The sequence below is a fragment of the Festucalex cinctus genome, chromosome 5, assembly GCF_051991245.1.
Source record: "Festucalex cinctus isolate MCC-2025b chromosome 5, RoL_Fcin_1.0, whole genome shotgun sequence".
NCBI classification, from domain to species: Eukaryota; Metazoa; Chordata; class Actinopteri; order Syngnathiformes; family Syngnathidae; genus Festucalex; species Festucalex cinctus.
This window is the reverse complement of record NC_135415.1, coordinates 20,750,603-20,777,834: the sequence shown is the minus strand read 5'-3', so window position 1 is coordinate 20,777,834 and position 27,232 is coordinate 20,750,603. Positions and strand designations below refer to the sequence as shown.

Sequence of the window (27,232 nt, the reverse complement as noted above, 5' to 3'; positions counted from 1 at the left end):
CAAAACATATCTTCTTGTCCCATCCATTGTAATAGTGTAGGTGTACCTAATGATGTGACCAAACCATTTACCTTTATAAAAATATTTAAATTGTAAATCCTAACGATTGATGAGCATGTTTGTGGGTTTGTTGTATGCGTGCTGCCACCTGCTGGACAAAATGCCAAAATGAAGCAATCCACAAGGTAACTTTTTTTTAACTTCTGGGTCATACACACAACCTTCAAGCGCTCAAAAAGAGACAATACAAAACCACTTTCATTTGTTACACAATTTATTATTATCATATTAAACAATTGACTCCACCTTGACATGGATCCTTACATACTTTAAACAGCAAAAGGAGCCAAACAAACAAACGGACACTTGCTTCCCCCTAGATTACTACAGTGAACAGCGGCAATCGTCACTAATGTTTTGAAATGATCCACGTGTATTGTAGAATTTGTCTGTTCCAATCAGAATACATTTACAGCTCGGGAGCTTTGCAAAATTTTATTGGGACAGATCTGTACATGGAGGTTTTGGCGTTGAGCATGTTCACATACATAATGGTGAGGGGTCCTGAAGATTGACTCAAGTGCTGGACCCGCTCACTCAAAACTGGACAGGAAGTTCAGAACTATCTGCTTCAGTTTGGCATCAGATGCCTCTGAGATCTTGCCATCAGCCCTGAAATGTAAACATTGAGGTTTTAATACGTTTAATGTCAAATATTAACATGCTCATTTGCGAAAACAAGGAATCATACCTGATTGCAGCGAGCAGGTCTTGCTGCTGGCTCAGAATGTGCTGCAGGAAAGCCTTCTCGAACTTTGTGATCTTGCTGGGCTCCATTTTGTCTAGGTGCCCCCTGACGCCGGCGTAGATGACTGTCACCTGCTCCTCAATGGCCATGGGGGCTGGAGGGCAAATACGAGAGACATTAAGGGACCGATTGAGCCAAAAGAGGCAGTTAGGGGAAGTCATTTTGCCATCACTCACAGTACTGTCCCTGCTTGAGCAGCTCCGTCAGCCTGACGCCTCTGTTGAGGAGCTGCTGGGTGGCGGCATCCAGATCGGAGCCGAACTGGGCAAACGCGGCCACCTCACGGTATTGAGCCAGCTCCAGCTTCATGGTACCGGCAACCTACAATGTTACAATGTTAGGGGGAGGGAAAACAATTTTGCATCTTAAAAAGGGTTAATTCAACTTAAAAATTGGAAAAAAAAAGATTGTAATTATGACAATTATCATAAATGAGCCAAAAACGCCACCAAAAGACTTCAGTTATGCGCTATTTAATTTATTTTAAAGTCAAATCAGGCCCTAAATATCTGAATGACGACCACAGGTTGTCATGCATTTACTACTTCAACTTGTTAAAATTTATAAACAAATCGACCAGTTAATTTTTAAACCATTTTCTTAATTGATTTCAAACTCTACATTTTAATTTAAAAAAAAGAAATCCGCCATGTAATTTAATAATCCAGATTTTTTTAAACCCTAATGTTGACATTAAAAAAAACAAACATAGAATTTCAAATACACCTTGAAGCCAATTTCAATTTAAAAATAAATCCAACACGACTCATCCTTTTTTGAATTAAAAAATAAAAATAAAAATATTTTTTTCTAATCCTATTTTATTCCCAATTCTAACCCCCCCCCTTTCCCCCAAAAAAATTCCAGATTAAAAAATAAATTTGAAAAAAAAAGGGTAACAATCCAACAACAACAAAAAAAGGCAGATTTAAAAAAAAAAGAAAAAGAAAATCCTGTTTATTTTTTTTATTTTTATTTTTTTAATATATATAAATAGTTTAAACAAATTCATTAAAAAAATATATCTGGGGGAAACAACTGGTGATATTTTTTTTAAATTCTGAGTTTTTATTCATCTATCCATTTTCTTGACCGCTTAGTCCTCACAAGGGTCATGGGGGGTGCTGGAGCCTATCCCAGCCAGCTTCAGGCAGTAGTACACCCTGAACTGGTTGCCAGCCAATCGCAGGCCTGAGTTTTTAATAATAATAATAATAATAATAATAATAATAACAACCATCCTATTTTGTACTACTAAATGAGAACTATCATACAAGACTGTCTCAGAAAATTAGAATATTGTGAGAAAGTCCATTATTTTCTGTAATGCAATTAAATAAGCAAAAATGCCATACATTCTGGATTCATTACAAATCAACTGAAATATTGCAAGCCTTTTCATTATTTTAATATTGCTGATTATGGCTTACAGCTTAAACAAAACTCAAATATCCTATCTAAAAATATTTGAATATTTCCTCAGACTAAGTAAAAAAAAAAGCAACAATCAGCAATATTAAAACAATAAAAGGCTTGCAATATTTCAGTTGATTTGTAATGAAACCAGAATGTATGGCATTTTTGCTTATTTAATTGCATTACAGAAAATAATGGACTTTCTCACAATATTCTAATTTTCTGAGACAGTCCTGTATTGTTTCATGAATGGTGTTTATTAACCTGCTTCATGGCTCTGGTCTGGGCAGCTGAACCCACTCTGGACACAGACAGACCCACGTTAATGGCGGGCCGGATACCCTTGTAGAAGAGCTCGGTCTCCAAGAAGATCTACAGCAGAAGTGGGGTCAACGTTACCGCTTGGACCAGCAAAAAAACTAACGTGACATCAGGAGACGTACCTGTCCGTCAGTGATGGAGATGACGTTGGTGGGGATGTAGGCGGACACGTCGCCGGCCTGGGTCTCGATGACGGGCAGAGCGGTGAGGGAGCCGCCGCCAAAGTTGTCGTTCATCTTGGCGGCTCTCTCCAGCAGACGGGAGTGCAGGTAGAAGACATCGCCGGGGTAGGCCTCGCGACCGGGGGGACGACGCAGCAGCAGGGACATCTGACGGTAGGCTACGGCCTAAGAAAGAGCCGAAAAGTCAGAGAGCCGCCGTTCTGAAGAACTCCTCACCGGACTCCAACACTTTTGTCTTATCTGCGCACCTGTTTGGACAGATCGTCGTAGATGATGAGGGCGTGCTTGCCGTTGTCGCGGAAGTACTCGCCCATGGAGCAGCCAGAGTACGGGGCCAGGTACTGCAGGGGCGCCGCATCCGAGGCGGTGGCCGACACCACGATGGTGTACTTCATGGCGTCGGCATCCGTCAGCCTCTTCACCAGCTGGGCCACGGTGGACCTCTTCTGGCCGATGGCCACGTAGATGCAGTACAGCTTCTTCTTCTCGTCCGTGCCCTCGTTGAAGCGTTTCTGGTTGATGATGGTGTCGATGGCAATGGCGGTTTTGCTGCATAGGGTAGCAACAATTACGACAATTGATGCTAACTATTAGCATGTGAATAGCGTTTCGCCTTGTTGATTAGCATAAAGCTAAGCGAAAGCTGAGGCTTTTATTGGCCAAAATCTAGGCTCATATTTTGAAAATCTCCCAAGTTGGGTTACTCTTATCACAGCACACATTATTCTTATCACTGTTATTTTTCTACTACATTTATACGGTTAGTTATAATTTACCACTTCAACTTTTCATGTTGATGAAACATGACATAAAAACACTGCACTTTTTAAAACACTTCATTTATCAATAAATAAATTCAATATACATATTTTTTTTTAAAAACCTGGCAATCTCCAGTTGGTAAACTCACACATACTAAAGTGTAGGCAAAGTAAAAATATACCTGCTTATATGATGTAACATTTTCTGATATATCCATCCATCCATTTTCTTAACCGCTTGTTCCTCACAAGGGGGTGCTGGAACCTATCCCAGGTGGCTTCGGGCAGTAGGTGGGGTACACCCTGAACTGGTTGCCAGCCAATCGCAGACATTTTCTGATTTCATTTCAAAAACCACGAGCATTCTGTAGCAATCCTTGTGGGTGTGTCGCGGGTTGGGTAGTTTCCCATGGTCTGGACGGACCATGAAGGCAACACAAACTTTTGTTTTGGTAATCTAAGCGCGTTCTGAGCTGTTGTGTTTTGCGTGTTACGGCCAACAGTTACTTGCAAATTGTCATTAAAAGAGTTGTTTGTTCACCGCTTGGCCTGATTAGTTCACTAACGCTACAAACACATGTACATTAAAAGAGGCTGCAGCACCTAAATGACGGTGACGAGCAATAATTTCGTCAGTCCTAATTTTCATTCATGAAATCGAATAACATATGAACACATACAGACATATTTAGCCTCAAAATATAGGACAACTCAAATTTATCAGCCGCTGCCGCATTCAGTTTAAAAAACGTGCAACATTACGACAGCTCAAAAGTCATAACTCACAACAGTGAAATGTTGTTGTAAAACCAAGAGAATTAAACATGTTAGGTACTCCTCCCAGGGCATGACAAAAACTCACCAAAATTACATGCACTTAAGGCGCCAGGCTATAGTTACAGCGGTGACATTTCTGCTCCCCCTCTCTCTCCTTCTGCTCCGTTTCAATAAGCATTTAAAAATTTTCATGATTGCGTAATCGCGTTTTGTCAAACTGCAATTTATTTGCAAATGCAATTAACCGTTCAGCCCGACATTCAATTACTCAACAAATAAAAGAAATGCATTCAAATGGCCATAGTGAATGAAATGTATTTTAAGGCTATACTCACCCAGTCTGCCTGTCACCAATGATGAGCTCACGCTGGCCTCTGCCAATGGGCACCAGGCTATCCACGGCCTTGATACCAGTCTGCATGGGCTCCCTCACAGAAATACGCGGAATGATACCCGGAGCCTTCAGACCAACACGCCTACGTGTGCTAGAACCCAGAGGACCCTGTGGAGAAGCAAAAGTCCCACTTAGGACCCACTTTTATGAATTCTTAAAATTAGATGAACTATTTAGTGGCTTTATTGACCTTTCCATCAATGGCGTTTCCCAGAGCGTCCACCACACGGCCGAGCAGCTCTTCGCCGACGGGAACGTCCACGATGGCGCCGGTCCTCTTCACGATGTCGCCTTCCTTGATAAGTTTGTCATTACCGAACACCACCACGCCAACGTTGTCAGGCTCCAAGTTCAGAGACATTCCCTGGCGGGTCAGAAACAAAGTAGATGACTAAAATGTCGCGATATGGACCGGCCTTAAGTATCAAGCCGGATGCAAATTTGTATACAATTTCAGGGGCAAAACAATATGGGTGTGGGAGAATTATTTTTTTTTTCTCAAAATTGGTCAGCCCTAATCAATCATCAGTTAAGTAGAGAAAGAATTTTCTCATGTGCCTTTGCTTATGCTTTACAATGCGTCCGTCCACACGTACTTTGAGTCCAGACGAGAACTCCACCATCTCTTCCGCCTGGACATTCCTTAGACCGTAAACCCTGGCGATACCATCACCGATGGACAGCACGCGGCCAGTCTCCTCCAGGTCGGCAGAGGTGTCTGCTCCCATGATCTTCTCCTCCAGGATTGAGGACACCTCGGCCGTGCCTTTTGTAAACAAAATAGAGTGTCAACATCAATCTTCAAGGTCATTGTAGCTTAACATTTGAGCTGTTAGTGCTCATTCAAAACAGCTGGGTGACTAAATCGATTCATTTGCGTTTATAGCCATTTTATTTTATTTTCAAAGTATGCACCCAACATCATTCACTGCCTGCCCTCCACATTCATAGCTTAGAGGAGCTAGTTTACAAAAAGGCCAGTGAGCGAGCCAACTTGGTCACAGCTTTGACTTTTCTGACCCGTCCATGAACTTAAAAAAAAAATAAAAAATGTTGGGAACTTTAAACACAAGATATGTAGCTTGCAAGGAACTCACATGTGTAACTCTACATGATTGAATGAGAGGGCCGGCAACTAGCCATGGAGCTTGACAGCTCATTTTATTATGTTAAATTGTTAACCATTCAAAACTTTAAGGATTATTGTTTATATTCATGTTTTGGCCAAAGTTTTTTTTCTTTCCCAAAATGTTTTGACTTTTTAATATTGTTAAATTTACCATTTGTATGAGCAAGAACAAACAAACTGATTTTTCTGTTTTGTGAAAATAGATTTTAGGCAGAAATACCCAGCCCTAGCAAAAATTTAAGGTCAGAAACACAAAGACAGGTGACCTTAAAAGGTATATTTTTCTTATTTCATTTCTTACCAGTCTTCTGCAGCCATGGTCTCTGTGTGTGGAGGTGGTTGACCCCAACGCAGGCAGCTGGCAGAGCCTTGGACACCTGAAATAGAATTGAACCATACTAATTTACTTGTAAATAAATATGACGCCAACTATTTTCCAGCTATGCATTGCAGACCGTGCAATAAAGACGGCGCAACGTCCCGTCGACGGCTATCAGGCTAGCTGACCTTCAAAGCGTGGTTGAATGAGTTGCTAACGAGCAGCTACGTTAGCTCGCGTGCTAACACTAGCACGGAACACAGCCGCTGTCACAAGGACAACATCAACACAATCGCACAATTACAACACATAAAGCGAAAGACAGAAATTAACGAAAATAATCGGAAGACAATTTATAAAGCATTTTAAGTCGATGTCGCGTTAGCACGAGGCCCGCTACGTTGACATTTACTCGGCGTTACCCTTCACGCGTGCAAAGTTTACGCGTACATTTAATGAAGGAGTAGGTAACATTTAAGCAAAATGGTTTATTAAAATGAAGGACTTACTAATCCAGCCCTTCTAGGCAGGGTCCTGGCCAACGCTGCTGCAACGCGCACGGATAACATTTCGCTTGTTCGGTAATGACCTGTCCTCCACCACTAGCGGCTTCGACCTGGCTGAGGGAGAACGTACAGTAATGGCTGAATGAACTCTTCTTCTACAAATCTGGAAAATCCGCCTCGATTACAGACTCAGCTCAATACCGCCCCCCTTCGCGATAGTTATCGTACTGCAAGCAACGTCAGCAAAATGGAAATATATATACTGTATACTGTGCATAAACTCCATGTGAAGAAATCTGTTCTAACGAATGACTATGGAAAGGGGGGGGAGGGGGGGGGGGCTATATTTTTCAGATTTAGTCACTTTAAACAAAACATTAAGAACCATAACTCTATATGGAATGGATACCCTTCCATATTATGTAAAAACTGGGAGGTATACAATTTTTTTGGCCTGTAACTATAATATTGACAAAATTTACGATTAAAATGTCTTCTTTTCACCGGCAGGCCTTCCTTGCATGGTGGACTCTTGTTTACAAGCATAATTTCACGTCTCACAAATATTATATTTGGAACAACAAGGACATTTTACTAATGCACAAATTCCTTTTTATTGAACAGTGGTTTAATAATAACATTATACTTGTTGCTCAGTTGTTGCTGGTCATCTTTATTCCTACAGTGAATTTCTACAAGAATATAATTTTCCTGTGTCACGAGAGACTATGCAAATGTCTTTGGGGCAATCTCGCCTGGTATTGTATGTTATTTAGGTCACAATGGAGAGTGGCAACCCAGTCATTAACCTTGCCATCGTTGACTGACACTACAAATGGGAAGATTTGCTTATCCTGCAACAACAGCAAGAACAACAAACTTATTAGGTCTTTGTTCAAAAGCGAAGTTGTGACGGTTACATATGTGACGTCATACTGGAATAAATATGTGGAACACACACTGCAAAAGAGTCTGGCTGTTACCCAATTATTTGTTAATAAAATTAGAGACATTTCTTTTAAAATAATTCATAGGTTTTACCCCTCAAATGGTCATATTGTTGAAAGATTCAAAAAAAATATTGATGAGAAGTGCACTTTCTGTTATTTGAAGGTCGAAACTGTGACTCATTTATTTTGGCTCTGCTCCTTTGTCCAAAGCTTTTGGAGTGACATCTGTAAATTTATTGCTGAAACGATTGATGGAGATTTTGAACGGTTTTGGAAAGATGTAGACCTACCGCTCATAAATCTTATACTTATGGCTAAATTTGACATCCATAAATGTAAATTCTTACATAGGAAAACGTATTTTGTGCTTTCCATTGAAAAATCAGGCAGTACATCGAGTCCATTAAATGTTCTCTTAAACCAAAAGGCTATCAAGACCTACAATTTATGTAAACATTTCTGTTTTTTCTTGTAAACAACTTCTTTAATTTACTTTGTAGAAATCGCAACAGCACGGTAACAAACGATACAAAATCCCAGCAGTTCGGTAACAATATGGCGTCCATATGTCATGTGACCAGCAGTTACCCAATCAAAGCCTAGTAGCTCTGAACCGAGTTGGCTAAACTCGATCTACGGCTCTGGACGCCGCGGGGAAACAACGCCCTCCTTCGCTGGCTCCGCAGAATGACACGTCTGCTTTTGTCAGTCATCACCACCAGGCAGTGGAGTCCGTTGACCGCAGGCAGACACGGAGCTGCAGTACAGTAGTGTAGTCAGTCAGTCGAAGAGACAGACGCTTCGGTTGCTCGGCCCGCGCGCTGCTAGCCAGCCCAGCCGCCTGAATGTAGATCCGCATGGGCTACTACCACCACCGCACTATTTCTCTCCAAATAACCCGGCGGAGTCGTAATATAAGGATCCCAGGATGGTGTTAGTGCATGTCGGATACCTGGTTCTCCCCGTTTTTGGCTCAGTAAGAAACCGAGGTAGGTCGTAGTTTGTTGCCAAGCACGCTAAAACATTAGCCCTGTTTATCTTAATATTCACTGCAGCTGTTGGCTAGCTAGCTCCCAACTTAGCCGCTGGCTTAGCTCGCGTCGGCTAGCTCGTCGTTTCCGCTTGAACTGGTCGCCAAATTGACGTTGACGTTTTCGCTTTGTTCGCAGATGATCGTAAATCACCGAATGACGCGATTCGGCGGTTTGTATTTGGCTCTAATTAACGTCCACATACCGCCACTGGAGATAGCTAACTGTCTGGTGTGGGGGGCTGGCTACATCCTGAAGCGGAATCAATTGTCACAAAGGAATCGGCAAGCGCCGGCTGTTGTGTGCAAACAACATTCCCCTACAGAACACAGCGGCTTCATCCATTTTCCGCTCATGTCAGTTGTGTTACATTGCAATGCGCACCATCTATTTTTACACGCGACGGTGTGTTTGCACCGTAAAAAATACCGCAAAATAGCCGTAGCCTTCCCCAGCCAGTCATTTTTATCTGTGATGATGTCATTTGAAGATCATCTGCTTTCGCCACCGCGATTATTTATGACTCTCTGCGACGATGGGTGAAATTAGTAATCGATACGCACGAGAAATTGGCGCTGGAAAACTAATAATTCCCATGTGATGAAAATTGTCAACTGTTTTGTGTTTGGAGCTTTGCGTTTATTTATTTATTTATTTTTTAAATTTGGACAGACGCGAGCGAGCGGCTAAAAAAAAAAGCACACACAAAAGCTACAGTGTAACATTAATTTGACAACAGTGGCATCAGTGATTTCATTGTGCTTTTATTTCTGTTCTTATTTCCCTGTTTCATAGTATGGAGGCTGGCTCTACATTCTGCATTTATCAGATCTTTGTCGTCCCCCCCATTGTGTAGCTAATGATCATCTGCTGCTGTGTGGTGTGGCGTGGCCTCTGCCTGTTCTCTGCATTTAGCTGTATTGTGAACCCCTTCTTCATTTCCTCTTTCCATCCGAAGACGACATTGGTATTAAAAAAAAAAAAAAAGCACCCCCTCCCCTATCCTCTTCCTCCTCCTCCTACCCTCAAGATGTATTCCAACCATGTCAAGCAGACTAAAAAAACAAACAAAAAAAACATAGCTAACATCTTAGAGCAGAGCACCTTTTTGTCTTTTGTTTCTGTCAATTTTTTGCTGTAGCACCCGAGTGGACATGTAGCTTTTTTTTTTTTTAATGGAATGTCATTGTGTACCTCCCATCCAGTCTTTTTGATAGACAACATGCTGTAAATTCCTGTCAAGTGGATACATTTTTGCATGAGCTCCAAAACGGCTGCACTCGCATCGTTGAACACCAGAATTTGGCTCATCCTCCTTTTCTCTTCACTCAAGGTGCAGTGTACATGTTCTCATGTGACAGTTTGGACGGCGAAAGCAGCCTTTCGCTGTGCAACGGAACCTCCACAGTCCAACACAAGCCCTTCAGTGATGGGTTGTTATCATTGGTGAAATTATTCCTACTTGTTCTAAGATCAAACTGTCACCATCATAAAAGTAGCAGTGGTAAAGTCATAACTAATAATTTTTTATTTTTTTTTAGAAGCATTTCTTGGCCATGATATGAACACAAAGGAAAATTACGGTGATAACTGATATTTATTCATGCTACAGGCAATGTTTTAAGTAATAGTTTAAATTTTGTAAATGTCATACAGTTGAATCCCATTTATCGGTGATAAATGTTCCTGACCCACAAAGCTGGACTATAGAGAGACCATGTAATAGACATAAAAAAATCAAGCTTGTTGTATTTGTTACTCCCAGTTAAAGTTTCCTGTAATTGTATATTTAAACACCAAACTGTTCACCCAAACCTTATAATTTAATCCAATGCAAATCTAGTTGTTTAATGCTAACTTACCACATGAAACACCATAGACGGGCGACATCTCTACCACCTGGGCCATGCCGCCTGCAACATTATAAACCTTCAAACAAATAGTGCTCCAACACTTGGAGCCATACGTAATAATCATATTATTAAGACTTGTCTGTAAATGATTGCTTAAAACACAGTATAACATGTTCAGTATAAAGGTAGTCAGTCGTATAACAAAACCTTATGTGCCAGAAAATGAAAATAATAATAATAATAATAAGATGGTGGTTTGAGCCTTTGATACAGATTGTCAGAAAAAATGTAATTTGAATTCCAAATTGTACTCCTTTTGAGGTGCTGGACTTTGGAGTTTCTGCTGGAAGTGAATGGCGTGACGGTACACTGCACCTGCACACGACAACCTGCCATAACTGTCTCCATTTTGTGTAGTCCTTTTGTTCCCCCTTGGCAAAAGAAAAACAAAACTTTGAATCACACTGAATTGTTCGGGCTTCTTGCCCTACCTCTCTTTTTAACAGGCTCCAAAAATAAAATTTATGGAATACAGTGGTACCTCAAAGATTGAACGCTCTCTGTTCGGTGACTCTGGTTTGTATAGATAACAAAGCAACATTTCTCAACTGAAATTAATTTGCTTTAATGATTGTTGCTTTCCTGGAAACTTAACAATACAGGATTTTTTTTTACAAGCACATATTATCCTTCATTTAATCGCCATCCAAGTATAACTAGAAATTAACCAGTGTTGGAGTAGTAATACAAATTCAATTCAAATCAACTTTTTTCAGGACTCTTAGTCCAATATAGACATACATAAAATACAGACTATTCATAGTCCTCGTTTTATGAATGATGAGCATAACGAAGCCCAAAAGTTAGAACGTGCCATAGTCTATCGCTAACTTAAAAGTCATATTTACACAAAACATTGGAAAAACACTTGTAGGCTGTAAATATGAAATTAAGTGGCAGTACAGCAGTTAATGAGCGAGTCGCCTTGTCGAATGACCACATATTCCTTTGATAGTACTTCATTACATACCTTGTACTCGTGAAAAATTGTACGTCGTAATGCGAGGCAAACTTTCTCCATTATAAAATGCATATTAAATGCATGGACAATGCTTTGAGTAACATTTGAACCTAACAGTCATACAAGCGTGAAAAGAAGCCATCCTGAATGAGTATTGTAAAGAGCCACAAAAGGCCAAAGGAAAAGGCAAAACACATGCACAGTAAAAAGTCAAGTGAGGTGCTTGTCTAACAGATGTTCCAAATTTCGATGACATTCAAAGCATGTTTTTGCTGAAACGCTCCCAATTTTTAAGCTTTAATACAGCGTTCTGACTTTGGAGGTTCCACTGCATCAGCAGGCAAAACAAGCTCACTGGTGGTTCATCACTTTCTAAAATCCCCCCCACTAACTAACACAAGGCCAAAATGCTATCCATTTCACAGGGATGCCTATATTTTCCTGCACTGCTAAAAGAGATTCTCTATTAGTAAATAACGTCTCTATTGTTTGGTTGTGGTCTCTCTTTATAGTACTTTTTCAATGCATGGTCACATTTTATGATTCATATTTTTTCTTGTTTTGTTTTTTGGTTTTACTCTACATTGACCTGTGAGAATCCAATGTAATCTTTCTGTAGTAAAGATGTTACCCTGCTGTACTTGAATCATGTGCTGTAGCTCATTGGATGCTGCTTTTGTTCCTTTATTTAACCCTATACGGAGCATGGTGGGCCTTGCCTTCAGTCTATGTGGTTTATTTTTGGTTGCATGGATTTTTATATATTATTAAAAAAAAACGAGAGAAAGAAAAACACAATTTACTAATATTTTTCAATAAAGAATATAGTGTTTTTCCTAACCTTCAGTGTGCTTCTTGCTGATTTCCATTTATTGTCCTCCCGTTACCACCCCTCCTCCCCCTCGTCCCACCTCCCTCCACCCTCACCCACCTCCTCTCCTGCTGTGACAAAAGATAGACGATTCTCCACGCTTCCTCCATCACAGCACCCGTACCAGCCTATCTGCTCTCCGTCAACACCCCCACCCCCAAAACGTCCTCTGTACCCCCACCCCTTTGAACTTGACCTTGCAAGGTCACTTACCTGTCTGCCGCCTGGCTGACCCGTTCGTTTTTATTTCCTCGCTTTGTTCCGGAAAATGCAATGCAGACTAGCCATCTTTGTTTTTTTTTTTGTAAATAAATACAAACGCATTTCTCTGACTTTGTGGTACGTAAAGCTCTGCCAAGTGGACGTCAGTAATAATGTTCTTGCCATTTATAAAAAAAAAAATAAAAAAAAAAGCCTTCCAAAACACATGTGCAATGCGTTAAAACCACACGGCTGCACAAGGAAGCCTGCTGTGTCTCGACTGTCTGCGTACGCCACTTGCCAAATAGTTTTGGTCGGGACAAGTTTATATTGAAAGAAAAACAGTCAAGCTATTTCCAATAAACTTAACATTATGGAGAAAGAGCAAATAAGGGCTAAACTGTAAATGCTAATATTTGACAATGCATGACTAAAGTGTCATTGACGGTGAAATCCAGTGTGACCTTAAGGGGTGAACCCTATCTGTTCAGAAGAATGATCAATTTCCTTTTTGTTTGGATTTCGGAACCATTTTTTTCCCGTAGGAAATGATCTGTTCAACTGCTGCCAAACTTAATTAACAGTCATCAGTCTTGGATTTACGAGGCCAAGCTGTGTATACAGTGAGCCCACGTTTTTGCAGTTCGCTGTTCACAAGTTCACACTTGCAAATTTTTTCCTCCCAGTAGAACTTCACCTCAGCCATTTACTTCAAAATTCATATTTGGGGATTTGTGCTTTATCTGTAAGGCCTAAGATGGTGCCAAAGCCTTGGTTAAGAGAAAAGTAGTGATTAGGGTGCATCTCGACTGTATGTCTGGGAGGGGATGATACAGAGAGTCCTTTCAAAATTAAATGACCTATAAACTATTTATATTTTAGGTTTATCTAAGATGAGTAAAAAACAACATTGTACCATATATGAACTAATACAGTGGTGCCCTGAGAAGTTTAATTTATTCAGTGATGGGAACGTTTTGATTTATGTATTTATTTTACATTAAAAAAACACATGTATATGATTTAATACAATGTAAAGATTTTTTTTTCTTAATTCAATTCAATGGACATTGTGCTGCTCTTTCTTTATGTGTGTTCCTTGCCAAATTCTGGGCAGTTTAATAGAGACATGAATGGAAACAGTACTGCACACCCAGTGTATAGAGACAATCAAATGCCTCAGTAATCCAGAGAAATATTAGACATACATCTCAGAGGATAACACATATATTCAATTTGAGTAGTGTTATGACTCGTGTTGCTCTTCATTTGTGTACAAATAGCTGTTGATGAAATGGTTGTAAAACAGTGACACTGATCCTAGCCTTCTATCGTGTTTTGCATTGTTTGTTCGCATTAAGCTAAACTGACTTGTTCGCTGAAGCTATTGGGTTGTTTTAACCCCCCCTATTGAATATATTCCTTTGAGTAGTGTTATATTATTCAACTACATTTTTGTTCTTCATTTGTATACAAATATCTGCTGTTTAAATGATTGTAAAATAGGGACACTGATGCTATTAGTTAGCCTTCCATGGTGTTTTGCATTGTTTGTTAGCACTAAGCTAAAATGGTTTGTTAACTGAAGCTTATTTGGATGTTTTAAATAGACAAAACATGGCATTTTCTTTTTAATTTGATATCTTGAAGTCTTTTATGAAGATGAAATTTTAGCTATCTGCCAAACTGCTGCTTTTGAGAAGTGAGTTAAGCTCACTACCGTCACACAGTGCTTGTAGCTAAAACTTTGCAGGCAAGTCAAGGAGAAAAAAAAAAAGAGCCAAATGACACTGCTTGTATCTCAAAAACTTCGTTAATTGGGTCATTGGTATCTCAAGGCACCACTGTAGACCTATAGGTCATTCTAAACAATCACATTCAGTTTTTCGCTATTAGTGGCACTAAATCCTGTTTCTCATTTGGTAGGGGAAAAAGCTATGAAAAAGAAAATGTACTTACTTAATCCTTTGATGTTCACTGTGCTGAACTCTTAAGATTATTTTTATTTTATTTTTTTCAACATAGTGAAATATTACAGCAATTAGTTGGAATGCTGAGTTTCCATGGTAGTTAAGAATTTCGTCCACTTCCAAGAACACGAAAGGATCCTGAAATGGCGGCTCATGTATTTTGGTGCCGGAGCACATTTTGGTGTTTGGTTTCGGTGACACTTGTGGTATCCATCATTGTCCCACCCCCACAGAAGCATTTTGTCACCGTAGGTACGAGGTAGGGCTTCATTAACATGCTATGTCACACACACATACTATATATACACAGAGACACCACATTTCACCACAATATTCCGTCTCATTTTTAGTGTTTGCGCTCCTGACATGTTCTGCTTCCCCCCCTTCACTGCGCCCTCAGGATCCCATTTCACCCGGCAACAGCAGCAGCCGCAGCAGCACAGCCATGCTACCTCTTGCCGACACTTCCAGCTAGGCCCCCAGGCCCCGCTGCCCATGGACTTCCCCATGCCCCACCCGGGCCAGCCGCAGTCGGGCATCAACCCCCACCTGGCCCCACCCGGCCACCAGCACGGACCCCCGCTACACCACCCGCCCCTCAACCCCATGCCCGCCACCCAGTTCCAGGACATCCCCGCCCCTCCCTTCCTACCTCAGGCATTACACCAGCAATACCTCCTCCAGCAGCAGATCCTTGAGGCTCAGCATCGACACATCCTGCCACCCAACAGGTACCACCCATCACAATATGAGATTTGATGATGCTGATAATTTGTTGTCTTTGATTTTAACTGTAACGTAGTTGTGGCTTTGGTCGTTTTATTTATTTATTTATTTATTTTACGTTGTTTCATATTAATAAAGATGATAAATATATTTGTGTCAGTAGACGCACATCCGAGAGGGTTCCTCACCAGCCCCACAGACTGCGTCCAGGCTATGAGTTCGCCCCGCCTCTGCACGTCCCACCCCAGTCGGTGGTGCAGCAGCCCCGCTACCTGGCCGAGGGCACAGACTGGTAAGAAGCCTACGTCTAAACTATGCCTGCATGCAACCCTTACAAAAGTCCACTTGGATGATGATTGTGAATTAGGTGCTAGCTAGTAGAACATTGTTGCCGTTGAGTTTTATTCAAGGAAATGAGGACGAGGATAAAGTTTCTTTTAACACCAAAATGAGCAGTAAACAGTACGTACCTCGAGGGGGTTGTAACATTAATGGGTAGTACCGTAGTAATGAGTTTTCTTAGGTTTAACCGAGAGGCATTAAACCTTAGTTGCAAAATTTGCATTTGAGACACTTCAGTTGCTGCAGTTTCATTTTTTTTTCAATATTAACTCATTTACTCCCAGCCATTTTCACCGAAGCAACCCTCTTCGCTCCTGGCAGTTTTACTGGATTTTGACTGATTTTGCAAGGCCCACAGAATATTGTGTTCTATTGCCATAAAAACATGCAACCTACCAAAAGAGAGGTTAGAACAATATTGACATTTCTTTGAATTTTTTTTAATACCATAAAATGGTATTATTATTATTATTATTATTATTATTATTATTATTATTATTATTATTATTATTATTATTATTATTATTATATTTTTTAAATCAATATCTCCGGTTCACTCCAATGCTGTAGGTGGCAGTAATGCATGTAACAAAGTTGTTTTTCCGTACAACTCCTCTCTGCTCCATCTGATGGCCTGCTTGATCCCGATGCAAGTGGACGGTAATGTCAAAAAGAGGCCAAAAATGTTGTCATGCCTTTTGTGATTGGCAGAGGTAAAAATGAGTCAAACACAGCAGACATGCTATGATGCATAATTTAGCTTTATGTAAAACAAGTACCGTAATAAATGAATTCATTTAAATTAATGTCAGTAATCACCATGGACCATTCCACTCCCCTGTGTAGGGATCTAAGCGTAGAAGCGGGACTCCCGCCACACCAGTACCACATCCACCCACTGCCGCAGCACTATCAGCACTACCTGACATCTCCCAGGATGCACCACTTCCCCAGGAATAACGCCTCAACGCAAGTGGTGAGACACAATCACATCCGGATCAGGACCGAAAGATTCATCATCGTTTCCTCCGCCGCAAGCCTGAGGGAATGACGGCGTTCCCTTCTCTCCGTCCTCTTCCAGGTCGTTCACGAGATCCGAAACTATCCGTACCCTCAACTGCACCTGCTGGCGCTGCAGAGTCTCAACCCCTCACGCCACGCGTCCGCCGTCAGGGAGAGCTACGAGGTAGGTGCTCAATGAACTGATTAATTCATGGCCACAGTGTCTCACAATGTAACAGTTATTATTAGCATTACCCTTTGTTGGAACCACATTAACTCATTTGTTCCCAAAAACATATAAAAATGTTCTATTTTAAATATTGTCATGGTCCCAAAAACATATTTGCATGTTACTTATGTTTTTTTTTTTGTTGTTTTTTTTTTAATGCTAGAGCATACCAAAGGCTTTGATACAGCTTAAACTAAACAAAACAAAACAAAACAAAACAAAACAAAACAAAACAAAACAAAACAAAACAAAACAAAACAAAACAAAACAAAACAAAACAAAACAAAACAAAACAAAACAGCCAGCAGGTGGCAGCAGAGTATAAGAGATCAACCAGGGCCATGTTGAAAATGAGCTGATTTCCCCACAATTCAAAACAGATTTGTGAATAATGATGAAACTTAACTTGGTTTCTGTAAAATAGTTAAATCCTTTATGCCGTCAACGTTTCACCTTGTAACAGTTATGAGGAAGATTACATCTTGATGGAACCATTTTGACATTTTGTTAGTTTCCCTGCAGCCCTTTCAAAGCAGCTATATGGAAGATTTAAAATTTCAAATCGCGACTGCCGCCTTTAGCCGAATACTGATACTGCACGTTCGTACACGCTGCGCGCACTCGTACGTGCACGACCTCATTACTGAAGACTCTTCATTTTCAATTGACTTTGTTTTCAGAGGTAAGACGTTTTATAAAGTTATACAAAGCTGGCCACTTCTGTCAATCATCAATTCACTGAATGAGACTCTCCCCACTAAACAATTGACGTCCATGGAACGTGCAGATCATATTGCATTGGTCGCTCGACGACCAGTTGTGCTGTACTCCAAAATGACGTGCAAATGACGTCAATTAATTGGACCTCATTCCGACGTCAATATGCAGTTACATATTGTACTCACCCTGGATTGGCTTGCAACCAGTTCAGGGTGTACCCCGCCTACTGCCCGAAGGCGGCTGGGATAGACTCCAGCACCCCCGCGACCCTTGTGAGGAATAAGCGGTTAAGAAAATAGATGGATAGATGGATATTGTACTCACCCCGTTGGACTGATGTGAACCTGATTCAAGTCATTATTAGTTTGTCGCCCCGAGGCTAGTGTCATTGTGTGTTAGCCGAAGGAAAGGTGGGCCGTCATTTATGGAAATTGACGATGGAGAAAAATATATAGACCCATTCACTGCTGAGTATGATACGCCCGTGAATGTTATCGTAGTAGCGTTAGCGCTAGCATGATGTAGCTACAATAGGCTAACGCCACAGAGGAAAATAACGCGAAATTTTAGCCTGACTGAAATGCAGCGGAATGGAATGTCTGTTCTTCATAAAGTCATTCTTTTCTATTTCATCCAGTCTTGCCGCCCCTTTCACGCTAAATGTTGCCGTCCACCTCACTTTCATCCCTAGTTACGACCGAGAAGTGGTCGAGCTTGAGGTTACTGCTAATTGAATTTGTTTTGTTTTTTTGTGGCACTTGACATTGTTTTCATTTTTTTTTTTTTTTTTTTTTGCTTTCCGCGGAATAACTGCGGGTGTCTGGGGCACGCTAGGTGTAGATGGTGGTCTCTTCGGAGTAGACTCCATTGCAGCGAAATACTGTGTGTATTAGCTCCGACCTCGCAACTCCAGGAAACAATGAGCGAAAATGCGCTTGACGTCACATCCGCAGACAGAGGGCGGGAAATTCGAACCCGAGTACTTCCTGAAAAATATTGGCCAGAGGCTTGTAGTGAACAGCTATGATGTTGATCTACTAATTAGTAGATGTTTTAGCCATAAATGGTCAAATAAAAAGGCTATTGTGAAGATATTTTGACGGGAAATCCTCCATATTGCAGCTTTAAAGGAAGGCTCCTTTAATTTTACATGTATGGCTTGATTGGCAGTAAATAGTTAGTATAGCTACGAAACATGCATAAGAGCTGAAGAATACACTCCTATATTGATTTATTTAACTTTTTTCAACATATAAGTACTTCCGTGTTGCAACGCCCCCAAGTGGTGACGTCACTAGTGTGTATACTCGCTTGGGGAACAGTAGTTCACGCAGACATAACAACGAGGAAGACACAAACGTCAGTTATGCCTTACTGTATTGCAAAATTTTGCAAGGCGTCGGCAAGGAAAAACCCGCGAGACCCCCCCCCCCAAAAAAAAAAAAAAAAAAAAAGCTACTTGAGTAGACAATGGTTTGTTTGCTAAGTGCTGTCAACCTCCCGAAGGACAAGCAGGCGTGCGCGCAGCGAACATTTCAGGCATGAGGACTTCGAATATATGTTACAATTTGAGATGGGGTACGCCACACGCCTAATACTAAAGCCCAACGCAGTACCGAGTATCTTTAAAGAACCAGACGTGGGAAATAATCAAGCCGATGGAGGAGCCGCAACTGCTAGCAACACGGAGCCTTCACTCTCACAACAGCCGACACAAATCGAGGTCTTACTACGGCCACTGAAAGATCTCGGAGAAGCGAAGCAAATTTAAAGCGAAAGGTAGGCATGTTTCGGGGGTGGGGGGGCATTGGTTATTATACTGCACGGACTGTTTTATTTCATAATTCATTTGAAGGTGGCCAACGCAGGGGCACGTCGGCACGTTACCGTAATGCACAGTATTAACAATCGTTGGGGCGGCTGGCTTGACTTCGTCTTTTCGAGTGGCGGCTGGCCTGACCGCAGTGGGACGCTACGCAAAAAAGAAAAAAAAAACAGCTAGGGGAGGTTGGGTGCTGTAACGACGATACATTTAATTTTACTATTTTTTCTTTTTCCTGAAATATTTCGTCAGTTCCACACGTTTTGCATTGCTCGTACTGTGTGTCACTTTACCTGTTGGATATTTGCTCCTCCAAGACTTTTCTTCTTCACATCTTTCATCGCAACCAAAGCTATCCTGAGAATGTCTATTTAGTATTGCCATGTTGAATGTCTGATGTTCCAGGATGCAGTTGAGATTGTCCGCAAGGAACCGATCCTCGAGTTCTTTCATTTCCAGACAGCACACATTCATTAGCGGATTGTCCATTCCTGCAGCTCCCGCACGAGCACCACTCACCCACCGCCTGATTCACTCGTTCGTCAAAGTTTATTTTGTGCCCGAAAAGACCATCTGGCGCCACAACTTTCACATCCAAGGCAGACTTTCCTTCGGTAGTGTTATTTTGTCGTGTTGGCTCGAAGCGATAAGGTTTAATCCTTCCGGGTTTGACGCTAGATGCACGGCTGCGTTGCATAGTGCTTCCATAGTGTAGCGTTTACACACTAGTGACGTAAACATCCGGGTTATTTAGTCACGTGTAACAAACATGCCGGCGTTCGATTCATTTTAACAATGGTTTAAAAGTTATTAAATGTACATAAAAAAATAATCACGTCACCAAATTAATTATTGAAAAAGTAGCAACTTTTTGCTGCTAAAAATGGATCAATAAGTAAAGTGTCCCTTTAAGCAACTTACCAGATGGGCCTGAATTTTTTGCACCCTCCCCTTGTGCTAAAAAACCCTCACGCCATCCACTCCAACAATTATTAACATTACATTTTTGTTGAAACCATTTTTACTTCCTCCTGCAGCTCGTCTAGGCAACACACACAAAAATTGTGTTCTATTTTTTTTCCTTTTTTTTTTTTTTTTTTTTGTTCCACAGGAACTTTTGCAGCTAGAGGACAGACTGGGCAGCGTGAACCGTGGCGCAGTCCAGACCACCATCGAAAGATTCACTTTCCCTCACAAGTACAAGAAGGTAAGTGCACTGTATGGACGCAAGTTCAATGGTCAAACTCGTTTCCAGTCGCAGTTGAAGTGAGACCAGACTGCTCCAAATCACCGTCAGGGATGACTTATTCCAGTGAATTTTAATAAGCGCGCACACGCACATATAGCCAACGTGACCCAAATACTTGCAAAAGAGTGTCACATCATTTGGCTCACTCGTGAAGAGAAGACATCATTGAGTCTTTTCCAACTTTTTTCCCCCCCTCCTCCTTCAAAGCACACTTAGCTCAGTCTGGCATAGGCTGAGACACACACACACACGCACACTCAGAAATAATGATGAGTTTGTGTTGGTGTTGCAGAGATTCCCCCAGGACCTGAAGATGTGTCTGGATGACGAGGAACTGGACACGGACGAGAAGTGCACCATCTGTCTGTCCATGCTGGAGGACGGAGAGGATGTCAGGTACCATAAACACCTTTGTTTGTTTGTTTGTTTGTTTGTTTGTTTGTTTGTTTTTGTTCTGTATTCACATTTTTAAAAATCATATGACAGAGTTTACTAAAGAAAAAAAAAATCTTGTCAATGCAATCTGTTTTCACAGAAGAAATTATTCTTTAGAAGTGAGTCTCTGTGAGTCTGTTAAACTTAGACAAGAAATAAAGCCAAAATAGAACAGAAAATGTTCAGACTTTTCCCTTTTCTCATTCAAGTTCTGCAGCTTACTATATATACAATTATGTAACTTCTGTTGAACAATAAACCAACTCACTTCTTAGGCCTGAAATTCGCTCCTCCCTGAAATTCCTCACGACTCCAGTTCATCACAACAACAACAACAAAAAATATTAATAGTATTATTTGTTGGAACCACTTGTTCATTCTGCTTTTAATTTATCCAGCAGCATGCTTAGGCAGCAAACCAGTTTAATCAGATTTTTTTGCGCCCCTCTACTTATTGCAGCCAAGTTGTGTAATTCATTCTGCCAGCAGCGGACATAACAACAGGCAACAAAAACAAATCTTCAAAAACGAGGCCTCATGTTGCTTCAAACAGTTTTTCTCCACTCCCACTTACAGTTTACTGTCAAACTTAAAATAGAATTACACATTTTCAACTTTGCCTTAGGAAAGTCAGCTTGCTTAACACTAACATAATTCAAAACCAATAAACACAAAACGTCAAATGAAGCTAGAATTGATGTTGCTGTTGTTCTAAACGTGGTTGAACACAAATGCATACATAAATGGAATTAAAAAATTGTCTCAGGAATACATTTTCTTATCCTGTGTGAAAACTAACTAATATTACTGCAGTGTAGTCGTCTTCTGTTCCACCATCAAATCTAGTGTAATATATCCACGTATGTTCTATACTGCCCCCTGGCGTCCAAGGCGCACACTGCACAATGACCATTGAATTATGAAAAATATGAGCTGAAACGGTTGAATTCATTATATACTAATTAATTAGGTTATGATTGTATGTTTTTCGACAGTATACTAGAGCTCTACATCGAGGAAAGAGAATTACACATTGAATATTAACCACATAATTTTGCCTTTCAGTCCACTAGCGTAATGCTAATTAGCATCTATGCTGTGGCGCAAATGGTGCAGCAACATGAAGTCAATATTACAGTGCTCACATTCAAAATTATTATATTTTTTGTCCTCTATGTAGAAAGACTAAAGGTGCTGCGAATTGTGAGAAAAGTTGAGACAGCTTAATTAATGAAGTGTTATGATTCCCACTTGAGTTCTAAGGGAGGACACACAACGTCTGCAGGAATGCCTACAGCACAAGTGGGATTCATAATAACATAACATACAGTAAAATAATTACCATTTTTCCATCAGTGAAATACCTGACAGATTTTTTTTTTGGCTGCTATTTGTGAAAGGCTGCAATGGCATTTCCATTTATTTCAAAGGGGAAAGCTGATTTGAAATCTGACCATTTTGAGGTTCACTAAACTGTCTCCTCTGTGTGTGTTTAGGAGATTACCCTGCATGCACCTGTTCCACCAGGCGTGCGTGGACCAATGGCTGGCGACCAGCCGGAAGTGCCCCATCTGCAGAGTGGACATTGAAACCCAGCTCAACACCGACAGTTGATAGCTGCTCCCGCCGCACGCAGCTTCACATCCCACAATCCTCCACTCTCTCCCCTTGAGGGGAACTCGCGGGGGGGGCGGCCTCTTCGCTCCCCCTCTTTTAATCGGGGGGCAAGGGTAGGATATCAAGCAAGCACACACACACACACACGCACACACGCTCAGACTCAGACTCATTTAGAACACAAGTAGGGATGTGGTTGACACATTTTTAAGACTGGGCTGACTTAGTGGATGTACGAGAAAAAAGGTGGGAGCCTGCCATAGATAGATGTGCTGAGTCATGCTGTGTGCTCCACCCCTCAACACACACACACACGAACACACGCAAGCACATGTGTATAGAACATTACACAAAAGCATGATTGGTGTGTAGCCCGATGCTTGTGGTGTGCTATAGTACTGATTGAGTATTTACAGAGTAACAGTGTTGTGTAGCAACTTGAGAGTTTGTGTGACAGATAGCCCGCGGTCCGAAAACCGGGCGGGGGAGGCTAATAGTGTGCGTTGTATGTACAAAGGCCAAAAATAGCGGACAACCCCCGCCTGCTTGTGTGCTGTGTTTCTTTTGGATTTACAGTGAACCCCCGTTTATCGCGGGGCATACGTTCCACAACAAAACCCCCATTTGGTGAAAATCCGCCACATAGACAGGTCCATACAATTTTTTGAAAATTTTTTCCAATATTGTTTTATCTCGATGATGACTTTTCACACTCTGTTGCTGTCAAAAATGGGACCGTATCATCATCACTTTTAAGCAGTGGTGTAGCCATTGAATTCGCCTATCAATGGGGGCATGAGTGCTATGTCTGTCTGTATAGTTCAACTCCCAGCTGAAGTTTGCTTCAAAACACCCACAAAACTGAGAAGATAATTCAAATGTTTCATCAGTTTTCACAAATCTATTTAAAACTGTGAGTAATTGAGCTTTTTAAAAATTTTTTTTTTACATATTTCTTTTTATTTTTTAGATAAAATATTCTTTAAATTAATTGATTTAGATTTTTTAAAGTTAATTATCAAAAATTGCCAGTCGAAATTTTTAAGTTGTCAGAAAAACAGAGATGAAAGGTGTAGATGAAGTTTTTAAAATTACTTAAGAATGTAAAAAAATTAATAAAATAAAAAAGTTATCATAAAATTTCCCCAAAAGAAGAGGAATAGCAGAAAATTACAAGTATAATGTCTATGAAATTGCCAAAAATGTCAGAGAAATTAATAAATAAGGCCGAAAAGAAAATGTTCAAAAAGTAACAATAAAATGTCCAAAAACAAAAGAGAGGCCGAAAATTGCCATAAAATATCTTTGGAAATGCCAAAAATGTGTTGCCAATTATTATTATTATTGTTTTTTTTTAATTAAAGAAGCATTGTGCGGTTTAAAAAGGTAACGTTAAAGCTTTTTCTACATAATGCATGCTCCACCAATGCCCAGATGAGTGTGAACAGCCATGACTATTTTACAGTGACTGCACTAATCAGTTCTTCCCTTAGAGTAAAGTGTGCGGACACCGCACACTCCACAGTTTCTTTGGAGGGGGGGGGGTAGAAGGGTGGAGGATGACATCATGCACGTCCCCGCGGAGTAGCGAACATGTGGTGTGCACTTAAGAACGTGCACGTATTCGCACGCACACCATGAACGAGCCTGACACATGCTGCAGTTTACTCTTTGGACCAGAAGTGGCAGTCGCGAGTAACAACAAAGTGACAAACTGCACAAAGATCCTTTTAAAAAAAAATGTCAGAAAAGAAAATGTTCAAAAAGGAAAACAAAAGAAGAAATCCCGAAACTTACCATAAAGTGTCCACAAAATTGCCAAAAATGTCAGAAAATTGCTAGCAAAAAAGGCAGAAAAAGCTCTAATTAGATCTTGGGCCCTCAGTATATTGGACTAACACGAACACACCGTTTCATTTATCACAATATTGAAATGTTTTACAGTTCCAGGCTGATTTTTTTCTTGTTATTCTTTGCTCTAAAAAGCTCTTTTGACAGTAAAGGTTGCTGACTCCTGCTATAGTTAAACCAATAAAAAACAACTTCTTTCAGTCTGCTAGCTTAATGCTAACATATAATAAACACCATAGTAAGTTAGCAGAGATGTGCTAACCGATATTTATTGTCTCTGCTCTAGAAAGACGATTATTATTCACACTTACGTCAGGAGAGGGGACCTTCTCTGTCTCTTCTTCTACCCACCATATTGTGGCCAAGCGTGGCGCGACGCCTAAATTTGGAGACTTCACTGTAAGAACACGCAAAACAATCGCTTGAAAATTGTTAGCGAACGATGAACCGCGATATAGCGGGTGGGACACTGTAGCCGCCATCCACGCTAACGCGGCCAACTGCAGGCATGGCTTCCAGTGACGTGTGTGTGTTGTGTTATAGCGGGCGGCAGGGGCAGCAATACCCCCGGCCCCCCCACCTTCCCCTCCCACCGGCCTTCATCATAAGATGTGCATGTATGTGTGCCAGGCTAATGAGCTGTGTCGTGCTCACCGTGGTCGTAGTGGTGCAAAGTAGACGCAGGGACCCCCACCACCATCTTCTTCGACACTCGCGCACTCAGACACCGACCTCGGACCCCCACTGCGGGGACCGTGTGTGACAGCAACGCCGCCATCTTACCTCGAGATGAGTGACATTTCTTAGAACCTTATTGCCTACCGAACAAGCACATGTGACTTTTTGGATGATATTTATTTTTGTCATGATTTTTAATTTCCGTTTCTGTCTCAGTTGTATGGAAATGTGGAACTGCCAGTGTGAAGTAAACATTTTTGACTGGCAAATATGTTAAAACACACTTGTAGACTAAATGCTAAAAATGTAGCATTTTTTTTCCCATAATGCCTCGGGGTTATGGGAAGAAATTAAATTCTTAAAGGGATACTTGACTTGATTGAACAATTTTCAGCAGTGAAAACTTAATATTTTGTCCAGAATGAATTTGACAACTTCATTATTTTTAATGTACAATTAATAAATTTAAAAACAAATGTTTCCACTTGCTGTCAACTGTTGATGACATCATCTGTTCTGAGGAAGTAAGTAACGACCAATCATGGCTCACCTGTTTTCTGGGTTTGGTCAGTAAACTGGGCCATGATTGGTCGTGACCTACTTCCTCAGAACAGGTGATGTCATCATCAGTCGACAGCAAGTAGAAAAATAACTTTTTAAAGGTATTAATTGTACATGAAAAACAATGACGTTACCACATTAATCATAGACAAAATAGTAACATTTTACTGTTGAAAATAGCTGAATGAGTCAAGTATCCCTTTAACGGAAATCATGAGCTGGTACTGTACTGGTATATTATAGACAAATGCAAAAAGAAAAACGTTTTTAGTCAATACCCTGTGGCATCATGGGAAAAAATGCTCAAGGGTAATTATGTGCTGCAGACATAATAATTCATAAAAATTATGATTAGCTGTTTACGTACTTACTGTTCAAACGTATTGGTATAACTAATGTAGGCAAATGCTTAAAAAAAAAAAAAAAAAAAAGATACAGTGAAACGCGCTTGTAGGCTAAATGTGAAAAACAAAGCATTTTTTCCCCCCCATAATGCCACGGGTGTATGGAAAGAAATTCTTAACTGAAATCATGAGCTGCAGACATAATAATAAATCATAACAATTATGATTAACTGTTTGCATACTTAATATTCAAACGAACTGGTATAATGTAGGCAAATGCCAAAAAAAAAACAAAAAACGTTTTACGTCAATACCCTGTGGCATCATGGGAAAAAATGCTGAAGGGAAATTATGTGCTGCAGACATAATAAATTAGAAAAATTACGAATAAACTGTGCTTACATGCTTACTTCTTGAACGTATACAGGTGAAATGCTAAAATGTGGACTTTTTTTGTCTTTTGGTTTTTGTATTATGGGACAAAAAAAGTTTTTTAGCATTTAGCCTACGTGCGTGTTCTAATGTATTTGCAAATACATTTAAACATATTGGTAAATACGTTCATACTTTTGAATTAAAATACATTTAAATGTATTTTGTGAAACAGATTTTACAAATGCATTTAAATGTATTTTAATTTGAACGTCTTTGCCAGTCAAAAAAGTTTACGCCACATGGGCAGTTTCACGTTTCCATACGGTTGCGCCCACTCGCTTGCAAGTGGTGTTACAGGGGAAACAAAACAAGACAAAACACTAGTTTGCCTGCGTTAGTTTGAATGCTCATTTGTGTGCGTGTGTGTTGAATGCATGTAGTCTTAGGGCGAAAGGGATTAAAAGCCATCCATTTTGAAAAAAAAAAAGAAATCAACAACCAAACAATTGTTCTTAACATTGTCTTCTCATTTGATTTAAATCGTCTTGCCATTTACTTTTTTTTTTTTTTTTTTTTAAACATGCCAATTTGGACATGGTACGAATAGAGCCGGAACGTGTCCGCGTTAACCACAGTGAAGAGAAATAGCTGCAATGCTGCAAAAAAACAAAACATATTTATTGTAAATGTAGCTTGTGTTGTTTGTAAATGCACTACCATATGGAGTTGCCTGTTCTTTTCGTTTGTTTTGGTGGCGTGTGTGGGTTCTTC

General features: G+C 40.5%; 2 protein-coding genes across 3 annotated transcripts; one reads left to right on the top strand and one right to left on the bottom strand.

The window, feature by feature from the left end:
- Positions 1–256: 256 nt before the first annotated feature.
- Positions 257–6,783, bottom strand: LOC144019363 (ATP synthase F(1) complex subunit alpha, mitochondrial). Its single transcript, XM_077522390.1, has 11 exons — positions 6,617–6,783; positions 6,090–6,165; positions 5,256–5,425; positions 4,850–5,023; positions 4,601–4,767; positions 2,976–3,276; positions 2,668–2,892; positions 2,489–2,596; positions 985–1,129; positions 752–902; positions 257–672 (listed from the first exon to the last, which is right to left on the bottom strand). Exons 1-11 carry the CDS (start codon positions 6,674–6,676, stop codon positions 594–596), a joined length of 1,656 nt encoding a protein of 551 aa, XP_077378516.1. The 5' UTR covers positions 6,677–6,783; the 3' UTR covers positions 257–593.
- A 1,374-nt stretch (positions 6,784–8,157) lies between these two features.
- Positions 8,158–25,689, top strand: LOC144019280 (E3 ubiquitin-protein ligase ARK2C-like). 2 transcript variants are annotated; one of them, XM_077522237.1, is made up of 8 exons: positions 8,158–8,552; positions 14,911–15,241; positions 15,400–15,528; positions 16,425–16,554; positions 16,660–16,764; positions 20,463–20,558; positions 20,893–20,996; positions 22,532–25,689. In XM_077522237.1, exons 1-8 carry the CDS (start codon positions 8,492–8,494, stop codon positions 22,647–22,649), a joined length of 1,074 nt encoding a protein of 357 aa, XP_077378363.1. In that variant the 5' UTR covers positions 8,158–8,491; the 3' UTR covers positions 22,650–25,689. The 2 variants fall into 2 exon arrangements, with proteins under 2 accessions (XP_077378363.1, XP_077378362.1); XM_077522236.1 differs by having other exon boundaries at positions 15,397–15,528.
- The last annotated feature ends 1,543 nt before the right edge of the window (positions 25,690–27,232 follow it).

Coding starts and splice junctions, on each gene's coding strand:
- LOC144019363 (XM_077522390.1), bottom strand. CDS start 6,676: ATGTTATCCGTGCGCGTTGCAGCAGCGTTGGCCAGGACCCTGCCTAGA. Junction 6,166..6,616: donor TGCCTAGAAGGGCTGGATTA/GTAAGTCCTTCA, acceptor ATTCTATTTCAG/GTGTCCAAGGCTCTGCCAGC. Junction 5,426..6,089: donor ACCATGGCTGCAGAAGACTG/GTAAGAAATGAA, acceptor TGTTTACAAAAG/GCACGGCCGAGGTGTCCTCA.
- LOC144019280 (XM_077522236.1), top strand. CDS start 8,492: ATGGTGTTAGTGCATGTCGGATACCTGGTTCTCCCCGTTTTTGGCTCA. Junction 8,553..14,910: donor TGGCTCAGTAAGAAACCGAG/GTAGGTCGTAGT, acceptor CTGCGCCCTCAG/GATCCCATTTCACCCGGCAA. Junction 15,529..16,424: donor CTGGCCGAGGGCACAGACTG/GTAAGAAGCCTA, acceptor TCCCCTGTGTAG/GGATCTAAGCGTAGAAGCGG.